At 46.6% G+C, this 15,763-nt stretch overlaps 1 protein-coding gene across 1 annotated transcript in view; it reads right to left on the bottom strand.

Moving 5' to 3' along the window:
- Window positions 1-336: 336 nt before the first annotated feature.
- Window positions 337-15,763, bottom strand: part of TMEM178B (transmembrane protein 178B) — a 339,984-nt gene continuing 324,557 nt past the window's right edge. Inside the window, exon 4 of the mRNA XM_045564450.1 lies at window positions 337-589. Coding sequence (XP_045420406.1) covers window positions 339-589 — 251 coding nt within the window. The 3' untranslated portion in view covers window positions 337-338. The remainder of the gene's footprint in view (window positions 590-15,763) is intronic.

Consider the following 15,763-nt stretch of genomic DNA (forward strand, 5'->3'; position numbering starts at 1 on the left):
GGCACTTCCTTCTCTACCTCTGCGCTGCCTCAGACCACTGCCACCCTCCCTTCACCGCCGGTCTCCGTGAGTGATGGAGGTCAAGACGCTCTCACCAGTGGCGCTGTTCGCTCTGTCATCAGGAAATCATGAAGCCAAAAGTCAAGAATTGATGGAAGAGCCACAGGACGGGGACACTTTCCCCATCTCGGTGATGAGGCAACACAAAGTCTGGCGAGATGCAGGTGCCTGAGCCAGCTCAACTCTTTCTTGGCACTGGCATCATCTTGATTTAGTTTTGTTTTATATATGTATATTATATATATATTTATATATATATATATGTATGGGTTTGTTTTTTAGCACACTGTCCCATTCTCGGGTCTGGATTTAGGGCAGTTGGTCCTCGGGACAGGTTGAACAGAGGGGGCCAAGGTACAGAAGAATCCCGAGATTAGTGTGAGGCCCAGGCCCCCCCATGCACAGAACATGGACCATCCATAGCCATGGCTGATGTCGTCGGGGAGTCCATACAGGTAGCGTGGGTAGCGTGACAGCTCAAAGTTGATCCCAGCCACACAGGTGCACAGTGAAATGATGCAGAAGGTTCCTGGAGGGCAAGGGAAAAAATACGGGGTGGGGTGATGGAAAGGAAAGGGAAGAGGAGAAGAAGAGAGAAAGAGAAAAGTTAGGATGAGTACGTTTTCAATTTTCTTGAGTAGGAAAAATGAGAAGATCCAGGTAAGAGCAAGTTATTAGCAAGGTCAGTATCTGGAAATATTCACAGAGAGGAGAGTAGTATTGAGGGATATCACTTCCTTACTCTCCAGTCTTGCCCTGTCTTGGACAATCCAGGGAAGTCTCCTCTTTGGGAAAATACTCAATAGATCTCTCATCAGAGTTTTGCATATGATGGTGTGAGGCAGAAAAGCATTCAGTTCATTTTCCCAAAGCATTTTAAATTCATTGCCTTTCTTTGGAGACACAAAGAACACCTCCTCTTTACTACTTCTTTAAAGAGAAAAAAATATCTTTTTTCTTTCCTATACATAACATCTTATGCAATATTTGGTTTTCCTTTAATCTGTTCACCAACAACTCTTCCAAATCCTGGAAATCTTTCCTTTTTCCAATAAGACACATCTCCCAAAGTGCTCTCCATGGGACACTAACCCGATGGGATATTTCTTTACAACGTGGGAGTCAGCGTCAGAAGACTGGGAACCCTCACTGACTTCTCACCCATGAAGACCCATAATCCACATCAATATAAGTTAACTTATCTGACCTAGTGTCATATTTCATAAACTTATTTGATGATGGGACCTCTTCTTAAAATATTAACTTCCAGTAAGACTGCTGTAAGAGGTAGAATAAATACGGTTTACAATTATACACCCATTTTTAACCAATACAACAAAAATTTGATGTACCTAGAATGCATTCAAGAGCTTTTTTCCATATTTGCTGTGTCTTATATTCCTTATGTAACCACTGATACGACAGCAATAACCACAGAATCATGCACAGCTTGGCAAGGCTGACCTGGGTCAATGGAAGGCAGAAGGAGAAGCTTATTTTTAAGGGGAGGGAACAAGAGGAGGTGCATTATGCGTCATGTTTATTATAAAAACTCTTGCTTTCTAATTGCCAAGTTTCTTTAAGATCCAGCCTTGTTTCTTTAAGATCCTTTATTTCTTCCAGCAGGTTTCTGGAAGACAAGGGACAAAATATGGAGTGGAGTAAAGTGATAATTTAAATGGCCATAATAGCAGCGGTCAGACCTCACACGTATTAAGTGCTATGTGCTAAGAACTGGGCTGAGTGTACTGAACCTTTAATTCTTAAAATAACTCTAAGAGGTAGGTTAGATTATTATCCCCATTTTACTAATGAGGACACTGAGGCCCAGAGAGGTTAAGTCATTTGCCTAAGCTCACACAGCTAGTAAACTTGTAGAGCCAGGCTACCAACTCACGCAGGCTAGATCTAGAGTTTGCAGACTTATCCACTATGCTATTTGCAACTTGTGTCAGGCAAGGTGGGTCCCTTCATGGACTTCCCCTGCTGTATACCTAGGTTCCGGATGAATTCTATTATCACTCAGTATGGGCTGGGGCAGTTTGTAGTCTTGGAGGACTCATTAAAGCCAATTGCTGGGCTCCACATCCACAATTCCTGGTTCAGGAGGTCTAGGGTGGGGCCTGAGAATTTGCATTCTTAACAAGTTCTTGGGTGACACTGATGCTGCTGGCCAGTTGACCACACTTTGGAACTGCTAGGTTAGAGAAAAGTTTTTATTGGAGAAAGATGAAACTTAATAGGCCAAAGATTAGATGACAGAGGAAGAAATACAAATGGGCAATACATGTGAAGAATGCTCAATTTTACCAATAATAAAAGCACTAAAAATTAAAAACAGGTGATAGAGTATAATCAAATTAACAGTTTTATTTTGCTTCTTGTTTTGTTTTCTTCTGATTTGTTTTTTTAACGATCATCTCCAAAACGAGTAATGGAGCAGTCAGATGGACCACCCCATAGACTTTAGGGGAAGAGTAAGCCAGTGCTCCTTACAGAAAAGTGATGGTTAAAATATTCATAACTTTGATCCATTGATTTCATTTTAGGTTAAGAAAATAATCTCACCTGGGGACAAAGATTTAGATCTTAAGATGTTCCTATGGTGAAGAGGGCATTAAGGAGTGGCTGTCAGAGGAGGGGCCAAGGTAAGCCCTAGACATTGGGGTGAGCACTGTTCTCAGAGCTGGGAAGTGTGAGCTTCACGTGGGGTCAGGACACTCTGTTGACTCTAATATGCATTTGCTAAGTCAGAAGTGTGGCAGACAGGCCAGAGGTAGGGAGACCAGTTAGGAGGCTGCTGGGGTCATCAGGGAGAAGGAAGGAGGGGCTGGCACGGTGGGAGCAGAGCCACAAGCTCCTAATGGCTTAGTGGATGATTGTTTAGTCAATGATTGTTTGTAGGGACAACTGAAAGTGATTATCAGGGGGGACCCAGGTACCAAAATGTTTCTGTGTGTATATGTATTTGTGTTTGTGCATGTGTATGCATGTGTGTATGCGTGTGTGTGTACATGTGTGTATACAGGTGTATTTGTGCATGCATGTGTGTGTATGTACAGACACATACGGCACCATCATGGCTTGTGAGAACAGTGGTTCTAAACTCCTGGGAGTCACGAAGCATCAAAGTTCCCTGTATTGTGCACTAGGGCTCCGACTGAATTCTCTGATGGTACCCAGGGTGGACCAGGTCTCAGCCTAGACTTCCTGAGTCAGAACCTCTTGAGGAGAGCAGGGGAATCTTTACTTTTTAGATGTTCCTTGGATGACTCCTGTTGATCAGCCTGTTTGAACCCTTGTGTGGGGCAGAGGTGCTTGCATCCTCTGGGCAGGACAGGGGAAGGAGGCAGCCTTCAGGGCACAGCCAAGGAGAGAGCAATCATCTGGGGTGAGGACGCAAAAGAAAGCTGTGTCTTGACACTGGTTTTAAATAATCCAGATTCCAACACACCAAAGCTGGCCTACTCATGCCCCACCTACTGTGGATGTGCTTCCAATTGCTGGTTCCGGAACCTATCATTGGATGTGCAATGCTGTAATTTACTAAAATTTAGTTTGAGGACAGGAAGTGGAGGGAAAGTGGGGGGAGTTCAAGTTCGTGCTGCCCTTGGGATGTTCAAGCCTCTTGGAAACACGGATCTGGAGCCTGATGGAAAGTTCTGAGCCAGAGATGTGGCCTGAGTCATCACCTCATAAATTGATGCCCTGGATGTGACTGAGGTCACCCAAGGACTTCACACAAACTGTTTCTACATAGGATACTTTACAAAACGGAGACATTTCTTCTCATCCAACGCTGCAGTATCCTCTTGGTTAAATCCAGTGATTTGTTCTGGGGGAGAAAGTCAACCTCAAGGAGGTTGTGGTCTTCCCAAGCTGCCAGTAGCTGAAAAAGCCTGATACATGCGATTCTCACTGCGTCTTCCACAAGCATGGTGGCCCGACGCAAAGGATGTGGCTGATAAACGGAGAGTGATGAGAGGACTATGTGGACCTAATCACCAGTTGAAAATGACCCAGCTTCTTCCTAACAGACATCTTGTTGTTACGTTAATGAATTAACAAGGAGATCTTCCCGCCTGCACTTCCTGTCAGCTGTTCTGTGACTTTGGCACCTTCTACAGTTCCTTCTGTCTGTTAGCACTCATCACTATTCCCGTAGACGGGAAAACACGTGCGTGGCTCATGCAATTTGAGGGGAAATTCCACGTGACAAGAGGGAGGAGTTAGAAGAGGTTTTATTAGTTTCCATATAAACTGTTTTCTGTTATGAGTAAGGATTTATATTTTATGTACCTCTCTACTTATAAATTCAAATTTGAAAATATGTACTAATAATTAGAAATAGATAGATGGAGGCATATAGTAGATCCTCAGTAAATGGATGGAAGGAGTGATGTGTTGCCATTGTTAGCACCATATTCTGACAGTTTAAATAATGGTGAGCTTTGACAAACATTAGTTGAGTCCTGGGGGGTGGGGGACGAAGGGGAGACAGCCGGGCAGGGACCCTGACTGACAGGGCTTTCTGTCTAGGGAGATGAACACAGCTCTGCCTGTGGTTGGTGGCTAACTGGGGAGTGTGGGGTGCAGAACACCCTCCCCACCCACTGATGCACTGAGGCTGGGGGAGGGGTCCTCTGGGAAACTAACATAGATTTTAAATGGCTCTTCTAGAAAAGATGTCTCAAGTAAAGGACAGCAATAGATACAACAGCACAAGGAATTGCAGCCTCCTCCATTTACCCAAACTTCAGCAGTCCCTTAGGCAAGTGGCACAGGGAAGGGGAGAGCTATTGAGACAGACAAAGGGGTTTCTGCTCAGAAAAGAGTCCACTCTGCGGGAAAGAGGAAGTCCTATTCTCCCCCCCCCCACCCCCTGCAGTAGCAGACCATGGCCTCTGGGGCTAGGTCTTTAGGATTTGTGATGTTATTTCTCATGAACACTTAATAGATAAGTGAGAATCCAAGAAAGACAATAAATAGTAATGCATAGTCATATCTTCTAGCAATACCCCCCATGGAGCAGGGTTAGCGCCTAATTCCCATCAGACTCCAATACTCACTGTAGTCATAGTGTAGCAAGGAAATGAGAACTCTGCCCCCAGGCCCTTCCCTTTGGAGCCAGGCTCTGCTAGGCAGTCTACACGCTGGCTGCAAGCAGTGCCAGGTAGAACCTGGCCAGAGCAGTGGTGACTGGCGGTGAGCAATGTCTGGTCTGGGGGGTAGGCTAACCTTGACGGGGTGCAAGTGGGGGAGTGGAATTCCTGTGCCAGTGGGCACCCTGGTAGGTAGAACAGCTAGTCAGCAAATGTTTGTTGAACTTCTATGTTTGGGTCAAGCATTACGCTAGATGCTAACGAGATAAAAGAGAGTAAGACATGATCTCTGCCCTTAAGAATCTTTAAATCTAAAATAAAAAGCTAAAAAAGCTTATCTGGGAGGGGACATGAGACATGCATGAATGAAGAGTTGAGGATGAAGTGAAAATAGCCTCAGACTGGGGATTAAGAGACCTGAATTTACTATCAGTTCCGAACCTTTGGTCCCCTCATCTGTAAAATCAGGGAGCTTGAGAAGATGTCTGTAAGGTCCCTCCAAGTCTAGTAGTCTCTAGAAAAAGCCTGAATAACAAATACCGAGTAGTAAATTGTAAGAGTAACTCCCTGATACAGACAGCAATGCAGGATCAGGGAGAGTTTCCCAGGGAAGCTGGGTCTTCAAGCATGAAGAGGGTTTCTGCAGGCAATAAACAGAAAGGAGTCCTCACCTGGTCTGGGGAGCATCCCTCCTTGGACCTCAGCGCCCCATTGTCCTAGAGCCCCATGCCTGCCGTGAGACAGCACGCCCACATACCACCCTTGCTACATCGCTAACCTCCGGAGGCATAGTAGCTCCCTGCTACCTGCTGAGTCAAGCTCCCATCATTTCCCACACAGACCAGTGTAGTAGATCACTGGTGTCCTGCCTTCTATTCTTACCCCCATAGAGTAGCCAGTGCTATTTCAAAAATTTAATCAGATTATGATTTTCTGCTGCTTAAACCCCTCCAATAACTTCCTATCACACTCAGAATACAATCCAAACTCCTAAAGCCTGCCTGTAAGGCCTTGAGTGGATCCTGCCTACCTACCTGGCCTCACTTGTCACCTTGACTCCACACTCCTACACTCTGGCTACACCGTAGAGCATTCTGTGTCTCAAACTGGCTAGGCTTGTTCCACCTCAGGGCCTTTGCACTTGCTGCTCTGTTGCCCAGAATGGCCTTCTTCTATCTCTTCTCAGATCTTAATCCGAATGCCATCCTCTCAGAGAGATCTTCCCCAGTCCCCTTCTGAAGTAGCACCTTCCCAAGTGGTTTCCTAACTGTGTTCCATGGAGGTGTCTCAGGAACTGCCACTGGGAAGGGATGGGGAGCAGAAAAGACTCCCAGCCCTTGCCCTTCTCTCTGGCCAGGATAGCTCTGCTTTGATGTGTTTCCATGTGAAACTTCATTGAAGAAAGGATTCCAGTGATCTAAACATTTTGGAAAAGCACTGGCCCTGCCCATTTGCAAGGGGAACTAAGGTGCGCCATCGTGGGAACCGTCCTTTGGACAGCAAAGTCCAGTGGTTGCTCTGTTGGGGCAAGTCCGTGTCTCTGGCAGAAATAGCTAATCGATCTCAGCCCTCACTCCTGCTAGCCCTGGAGGGGGCCTCGGACTCCTACTCAGCCCCGCTCTCCGGGCAGCTGGAGCGGCAACCAGTCAGTCACAGCTGGTTGGAATGAGAAATAAAAACTAGTTACCCTCTGTGAGCCAGGACTCTCACTGGCCTGGGCTCAGAGTCCAGGAGTCCAGTTAGATGAAGATACAGCACCTCCTAGAGTAGCTGCGGGTGGGGAGGTGTACTATTAAGACCTGCTGGCGCATAGGGAGCTGCGGCCTCCAGGCCTCTGGGCTCTAGGGTCCCCGCTGGTACACTCCACGGCCAGTGGGGGGGTGGGCGTGTGAACACACGTGCTTCCCTGCGCTGGTTCAAACCCAGCACTGGCTTCCAACCCCGACCATCCCCACCTGAAGCGCCTTCAGGACTCACTCCCACAGCATCACCTTGGAATTTATCACCCTGCTCTGGCCACTCCTGTCTCTGTGCCCTTGTCAACACCTGGCCGGAAGAGGGGAGGGCTAGCGCGGTGCTCTGGGGCTGCTGCTCCCCCGCCGGCCCCTCCACTCCAGCGACAGTGAAAGAGGGGACAGCGTTTTCACACCCAGCTCCTTGTCCCAACACCAAACACAGCTTCCTCATCTACGTCCTCCCCATCACTGCCATCTCCAGTTAATGTTTCCCTGGTTGCCAAATATTAGATCCAGTTTTCTCATTAGCTTTAGTTTCTTGGCTTCCTCCAGCTTGGGTAACTCTTCCCTTGGTTTCCAAGCTGCCCTGACTCCAGGCCTCGGCCCACCTCCCTCCTGCTCCCTCTCAGCCCTGTGTGGGCTTCTCGTCCCCCGCTTCTCTGTTCAGACTAGCAGCTCCCTGCTCTCCCCTCGGCCTACATTACACAGTCTCTCTGGCAGCGTCCTCCTCGCCTCTGACTCGCACTCCCGCCAGTACATTATTGATTCCAATGACTATTTCCTTCTTTCCACAGCCATCCCCAGGGACACGGTACGTCCAGGGTGTTCCCTGGTCTCACATAGATTTTCAGCCAAATTTCCTTAAGTTCCTCACCTCTTTTATTCCTTCAAAGCCTTGCTTCCCAAGTAGGGCGGCCAACCATCCCCGTATGCCTGGGACTTGGGGGAGGAGGGTGTCTGAACATGGGACTTTTGGCCCTAAAACTGGGAAGTCCTGGGCTAGGACGGATGAACTGGCCACCCTGCCTAGCAGTTTCCTCGCAGTCCAGCTTTTTATTCTGGGGCCAAGGAGGCCACTGAGGTGACCACATCCGTGCATCCCGGCTTGCAAGGTGGAAAGCACAATGCCCCGACCAGTGGAAGCACAGAAACTTGCATCCCTGGAATGTGTTGCTAATGTTAAGAAACGCCAGGCCAGGATGGCATTGTTTGGGAGCAGCTCATTCATTTGTAACCCTGAAATCTCACCAGAAAACACTTAATCAGTAACCCAGTAATGGCTCTATCCCAGTACCACTTTAAAGGTTAATGACCAAAATATTTCTCAGCTGCTATTGGAGTTTCGGCGTTAACTCCTTGCTCGGCGGAGTTCCGAGCACAAATTGCAGGTGGATGCGGCGGGCGAGGTGGCGCCTCCAGTGTGGCTGCTGAGCGATTAGCCTGCATAGGGAGCGGAGGGTGGAACACATGTTCCCACTCCTGTAGGGATTCTCAGAGAAGCCACGGCAGTATCGCCACAGCCGCGACTCTGTGGAGAAATAGCGTCAGAATTTAGGCCTCAGGCTAGGCAGCAGAAATGCTCTTACTAATTCAAGAAGCCATCTCCTAGGAAACCGAGGCCCTTGCGAGGGTTCTCACAGGGATTCAGGGCGGTTACATATTGTGTACACAGGCATTTCCCCAAGTATCTATTCCTTATGAGACCAAGCTGTGCCCAAAACTTCACTGGGATATAATTTCTCCAGCTTTCTAGGGCCGGAAATCCATCTGCGTGACATTTTCTGCTCCCAGGAACGAGGAATGACGTCTGTGTGTCCCTAAGCCTGGCGTGCTCCCTTGTTGCTATGTGGAGAGAGGGACTCTGCTCTCATGAGCCCAACAGGTTGCTGCAAAGCTGGCTCTGCATAAACGCCCATGTGGACGTGCGTGTCAGGGATGTCTGAGAAGCAGTGGCCCAAGTCCTCCCTAAGACACCCCCTCTTTGCCCCCTCCCCAATCCTTAAAACCATCAAAGAGCAAATCAGCAACAAAAAAAGAACCCTTCCTCCTCCAATAGTAGCACATTCATCCTAGGAAGCTGATGTATACTAAACCCTTCCTTTGGTTAGATTAAATGCTCAGCAGCATTTAGCTCTTGAGAGCATTTTATAGCTTTGTTCAGACCTGCATGGAATATAAATCACTGTCGAATGATACACCATTGCATCACCAGCAGTCAACAGGCTGGTCACAGGGTCTTACATCAAAGGTGCCACAGGGATTATTTGGGAGGAGGCAAGGGATGGGGGATGTGTTCAGAAAGAGAATACGCTCCAAGGGATGAGGCTCTAAGCTAGGACAAGATCATCCATCATTCTGCAAACTGTGCAAATGCTCTAGGCAGGGACACTGCTAGGAGTGGAACCCAGAAGCCACAGCCCCGGGGTGAAGCTTTGCGCCCAGGCCATGGTCACGCCGCAGTAGTGCAGCACCCCCACAGCTAGAAGGATTGGTCCCTTCAAAGAGGCTGGCTTCAGTTCTAAAGAGAATACTTCCTGCCTCCTAGTGTACAACCTGGAGTCTTATCCCCCCTTTTTACACATTTACAGGGCGGCCACCAAATCTGGAAACACAGGTATTATGGACCGAATTGTGTCCTTGAAAAATCCATACACTGAAGCCCTAATCACCCTTCCCTTCTCCAGCACCTCAGATGTGACTGTATTTGGAGACTCGGCCTTTAAGAGATAATTAAGTTAAAATGAGGCCATTAGGGTGGGCCCTAGCCCAATCTGACTGGTGTCGTTATAAGAAGAGGAGATTAGGACACACAAAGAGACACTAGGGACATGCACACACAGAGGGACGGCCTCGTCAAGAGGCAGCAAGAGGAAGGCCACCTGCAGGCCAGGGAGAGAGGGTTCAGAGGAAACAACCCTGTTGGCACCTTGAATTTGGACTTCCAGCCTCCAGAACTGAGAGAAAATAAATTTCTGTTGTTTAAGCCACCCAATCTGTGGTGTTTTGTTATAGCATTCCAGGAAAAGTAATGCAACAGGTAAAGACATAATATTAATAATTGCCTCGTTAATACTACCTTACGGTACAGGATAAAATAAGAATACCTATGTTTCCAGACTTGATGGCCACCCCATAGCTAGAACAGGCCTCTATACACTGTCATATGAAACAATAGCTGCTGGGCAACGTGCGGTTCTTCCTCCTCCTATTCTCCAGCACCTACGTATCTGTGCTCACCCCCACTCAGCATCCATCAGACCACTTATTCTTTTATGTATGTTTGGATTTGATCACAAGATCAGTGGCCCTGGTGGCGTCTATACTAAAGCTAGAGCCTTGGCAAACTTGTGAAGACATCAAAAGGGCTGAGCAAATGAAGAGGGCATTGGTGGGGTGTTCAAAGGGGGTTCATTACAATGAGGATTTACTAAGATCAAAGTGCCATCGTCCAGTCTCCTTGGCTGGACTCTGGCATTCACATCCTCCACTCAGTCTACACAGAGTCCTTCAAGTTAACCAGTACGGTTCAATCCAAGTCGTGAATCTCCCAAGAAGCCTTCCCCAAGTCTGCCTAGAGCAAGATTAGCCACACTTTTTCTGAATTTCTAAAACTTCTATGACCTGAAACAGGCAACCTGACAATTCCAGAGACCACTGCCTGCTCTTTGTTTTAGTTTGCGTCCAGCTGCACCGTAACTTCCTCAATAACTGGTGTGGCAGTGGTGTCTCCTTTCGAATTATACACAGCACTGAGCATTAAATCTGTATCACTTGAAGAAATGGGATTTTAGGCTGTGGAGCTTTTAAGTAAAAATATGAACTTTGAAAGCTAAAGGAGAGTGAAGCAGACACTATGCCTGGTCCTTCCATCCTCCTTTCCTAAAGCATCATGCGGTGCTGAGGTGTCTGTGCAGGTGCACGTGTGCGCACGCTCGTGCCCGTACACGTACACACCTGTTTTGTGTTTCAGTGGGTACCCTGGACTTCAGGAAGCACTTTTATTTTTGCAGAAATTCAGTATCAGAATAATACCCTCTCTGCAGGATTACTTTGAAGAGCAGTAATAATGAATGTGAAAAGGCTTAGAGAAGTTAAAATTGCTTTTTACGTGTAACGTATAATATTAGAAATGCAAAGCTTTAAGTGAGGTTGAAGAAAAATTGTTCTCAAGGACAAGAAAAAAATGTGTTTGCGGTTTTCATGTCCATCATCCGCTCCATTCTCCTCCAACCCCATCCCAGGGTAAATTCTGCCCCGGGAGAAACTGCTCTCAGCAGAAGCCAGAGGCAGCGCTCACTCGGCACCCTGCATTCTGTGGACTTCATAGAACCAGCAGCGTGGAACTCGGAGGGACCTCAAAATACGCTGATGAGATAAACCGTCCTCGGTAATGGAACTTGGAACTTATCTTTGACCTTTGAGAGGTTACAGCCTCCAGTGGGGGTCACATGGTGACAGGTGGGTTTGTGAAGGTGCTTGTCAGGTCTGTGACTCAACCAGGATGGGTCGCAGAAACCAGCCCTGAGAGCAGTATTGGGAATCACTGTATAACATGAGTTGGGGACCTTTTTAAAATATTTTCATTGTCTTACTCTTAATTCATTATTTTTCTTAATTACAAAATAATAAAAAGTTACTGGGAAAAAAGTCACAATCAATTTAGGAACATAGACACGCCTTGAATAGATGCCATCCTTCTTCCTACTTGACACCCTTCCCAACCAAGATATCCACGCCAACAGCTTGGGGTACACTCTCTCAATTTTTTTTCTATTTTGATACATTTTTACAACTATTTTTTCCTACAAAATTATGCTTACTGTTCTGAACCTTGCTTTGACCACTTAATGTGCTTCTGATAACCTTCCATGTCTATACATAAAATCTTAACAGCCACAAAGTATATTACATGGTATGTATATACCAAATTTACCATTCCTCCACTGAGGAATGTCTGCGTTGTTTCAGATCTTTCAGTATTACAAAGAATCCTGCAATAAATACCCAAGTTGGGGACCCTTTACCTTTTATCTCGTGCTACAGAGATTCTGATCCTGGCTCCTCCAGAATATAGAGGTGGCACTGATGGTTACCCCACACTCACTTATTGACTATGGAAGCTGCATTTTTATTATTTTTAATCTACACAGCATACTCTCCTTTCTTCTTTTAGTTATACCACCACCACTATTCTTTCTCAGGAGGAAGTCATTCTGTGGTCGCAAGGATTAATTCAGGCATAGGCACAAGTCAAGCCTCAGTTTCTGTCTCCTCTGTATTTCTTGGGGCTGTTGTGAGCTTTTATATATATGCAACTATATGCCTATGAAAATTATATATACGTACTTATATATAAGTGTTTTAATATATATGTACAGCAAATAAATTATATAATTCACATAACAATCCCAAGTCAAATAACTTGCCGAGGGTCTCAAAGCATGTGACAAAGCAAATATTTGATCTTGCTGTAAAGCTTCAAATTATGTCACTGCAGAAACATCTGAGAACTCTCCATTCCACTTGCTTCCATTGTTCCCATTAAAAATACAGTCCCCTAGGGGAAGCCATCACTGGCCCACTCCACTTTTCCCACCTGCCCCTGACCTTGGATATTTCATGTTCCATGGAATGAAAAATTGTGAAGATCTGCTATGAGCTTTCTGTATAGGATGCGAAAGAGAGTTCTGGAAAGGAAATGAACTAAGAGTACAACATCACATATTTTTCAAGGCGAATCTTTGTAGCTTCTGATCCATCTGGGCCTTGGTTCAGAGCTGAGTTAGTGGGATCCAACTGGCTTCTTAACTAAACTGAGAGTGGCACCTACAGCTGTGCAGTAAGGAACATTCCCAAGCTGTGATTAGTGAGCTTCCAAGAGTGAAGCCACTTGGAGCATGCCATCTTTCTGCCCCTGCTTCTCTTTTCTCACCAGCTCTTTCTGGTGGATGACAACGGCCCATGGAGCAAACTTGGAGAACCTCTAGGACGCAGGGCAATATTGCCCTGGGCTTCTTGCTGGGGACCAATGCTTGAAATAATACAAAACCTCCTGCAGACCTTTCTTGGCACTGTAGCTTCCTGGTTGCTCTAGTCTTTCATCTTCTAGGTGCCATGCAAGACTTCTGCAGAGAAAGCCACATTACCCTCCAGGCTTGGAATGAGGCCCAGAACATGCAGATCTAGCACTGCATGTGAATTCCTGTCTTAGTAGTCATAAGCTGTCCCAGCCCAGGGGCACGCCAAGACAGCCTGTACCAGCTTCCTGGTAGAGGAGCTACAACATATGGGGATGGTTTAGTGGAAAGAATACTCCACCAAGGATCAGAAAACCTGAGTTCTGGTCCCATCTCTGTCCATGAAGTGGACAAATCATTTCATCTTTCTGTATCATGGTCCCCTTAACCATAAAATACAGTTGTAGGACTGGATCTCTAAGGTCCTTTCTTTCCATCTAAGTGATCCTATGACTCTAGGTATTGGGGTAAGAAGGTGTCATTCTCTCTGAGTTACTTTCCAACTGGCTGTCACTTATTTTGTCAGACATGAGCCACCTGGGGAGAGGATACTGTTTCTCACCTCCTGACATGCACAGAAGGGCTGGTGGATGAGACCATTAGATGTCATTATTCGACATCAATGTACATATGAGGCTCAGCTCTAAATTGCCTTGATTTCAAACATGGAAGGATTGGGACCCAGCTGTTTAAGTGTCTGGAAGAAATTGGCTCCTGAATGAAATCTCTCTGGCTTCTGCCCTATCTGATCTAAGCCAATGCCATGTTAATTAGTAGAGGGAGAAGCTTGGGGTGATAGCCAGAAGATCTGGCGAGCCTGCCACCTGGTTTGGCTTATGTTTCCATATGCCTGGCACATTTGTCAGCTTGGCCCTGATCTTTCTTTGAGATGAAAACTTAAACTCAAGTGATTTTTGTACGCTGTCACTGAACACATACACAGCTTTATATGGATAAAACATTTGTATGTAATGTTTATACCTATCATATAGGTATTCTAGGTGCTTTATAAATGTTAGCTCTTTTAATCCTTGAGGCAACCTTCTGAGGTTTAGATGAGGAAAATGAGGCACAGAGAAGTTAAGTAATTTGGCTGAGGTCACACAGCTAGTAAGTTCTGAAGCCAGGATTCAAACCCATGCCTTAGCCACTTTTTATGTTGTCTCTCATTACAGCTATTTCGTGTGCACACATGTTGCCGCTCTAGGTGGAATGAAATCAATATATGCAGAGAAGCTCTCTCTTCCCCACAAGGACCCTACACACAGTGGTGCTTAAATGGGATCCATCCACTAGCTGGGGAGAGTGGGGGAAGAGGTTCTATCATTATCAAATGTGGCCCCATGGAGGTTCTGGTGCCCTTTAGACTCATGGCCCAGCTCATAAAATCTTGCTGCTCACTGCTTCACAGAACTAGGGAAACTTGTTGCAACCTGCACATAACTTCACCCATTCTTTGTGTTAGGTACAAGGGTGACTGCCCCTGGAGGGACAGGAGTTTCCCTTGAGGAGTAGGATGGAGAGGTCCAGAAAGGAAACGAATCATGATCAGAGCATTAACTCTCTTTCAGTGGGAATCCCTGTAGCTTCTCAACAGGCCAGAAACCAAACCCAGTGGACAGAGTGAGCTGGCAGTCAGAGGGGGACACACAGGAGCTCGGCGTGGACCTCAGCCTGTCACAGACGTCCTCTTTCCCTTCAGCCCCTTCCCCAACCCTCACCTGCAAGTGGGTCTCTACCTGGCAGTCCTCTTAGCTCCACTGTCCTCTTGGGGATTTGAGGAATGATAATTATTCCTTCCTCTCCCCCCAACCCCTTCTGAATCCAAACTCTAATGAGGAAAGAACCACAGAAAGGAGGTCGACAGGACAAACACACAGCTTCATTACTGACAAGGCCAGTGTGTCAACTATGGCTTGTCCCACTGTCCCATGGCCACAGTCAGGCTCACCAGTGCTTTCCTGCAGGTTTATGTGTTAGAAGGATTTGCCTAAGGGAATGTTGTAGAGCAGATACACTCACCAGAGGTGGTGACTCAACTGGGGGGGCAAAGAAAGAGACAAATAGGCCCCCAGACTGGCCTTCTGAAGCCAGCCTGGGTCTTGGGCCTTGAGCCCGGGAACGCTGACTACACAGAAGACTGAGTGCCGGGTAGGAGCCTAGAGGGTGCCGGGCCCACAGGCGTGGCCTCCTCTCCCAATCATGCCATCGGAGAAGGCAAGTAGGGCCTTAAAAGATGGAATCTGTATCCACCTGAAGAGAGGAGGGAAGTGTCCCACTTTATGAAGCAGGGCCTGGGGGAGGTAAGGATAGAATGACCGTCCAGATTCTTTGGCCACATTAACTCAGGGGCCATGAAGAGCTGGGACGCAGAGGCTTTCCAGAAATGTGATTTACATGGAACTTGTCTGGAAATGTTAAGAGCTAAGCAGGAAGGGGTCATTAAATTAATTAATTATTATTTCAAATGAATTGTGCCTGGGGGTGGGGTAAAAACTTCAAGAAGAGATTCCTAGGTTTTGTTAGGGTGGCAGCGGGAAGGGCATAGCTCTTGGCATTCCTTCTGACCCAGGCCAAAGTTGAGGGGGGGTCAAATATCATACTAGATTTACATTTTAACTTTAGGTAAAGCTGTTTAAGCATTTTTAAAGACAAAATGGATTTTTTGCTTTATTCACAACAGAGTTTAATTACACAGGGATATATAAAAACGGAAATGTATTAATGGCATGTGAAATCCTAAACTAGAATGAATAAATAAAGACTTGGCATACTGCTTCCGAAAAGTTGCCAACTCTAGGTCTGGGAGCAGTTTCATTTGATAGATGGACATTAAAAGCCCTTTGAG

Source organism: Lemur catta, chromosome 11, assembly GCF_020740605.2.
Source record: "Lemur catta isolate mLemCat1 chromosome 11, mLemCat1.pri, whole genome shotgun sequence".
Classification (NCBI taxonomy): domain Eukaryota; kingdom Metazoa; phylum Chordata; class Mammalia; order Primates; family Lemuridae; genus Lemur; species Lemur catta.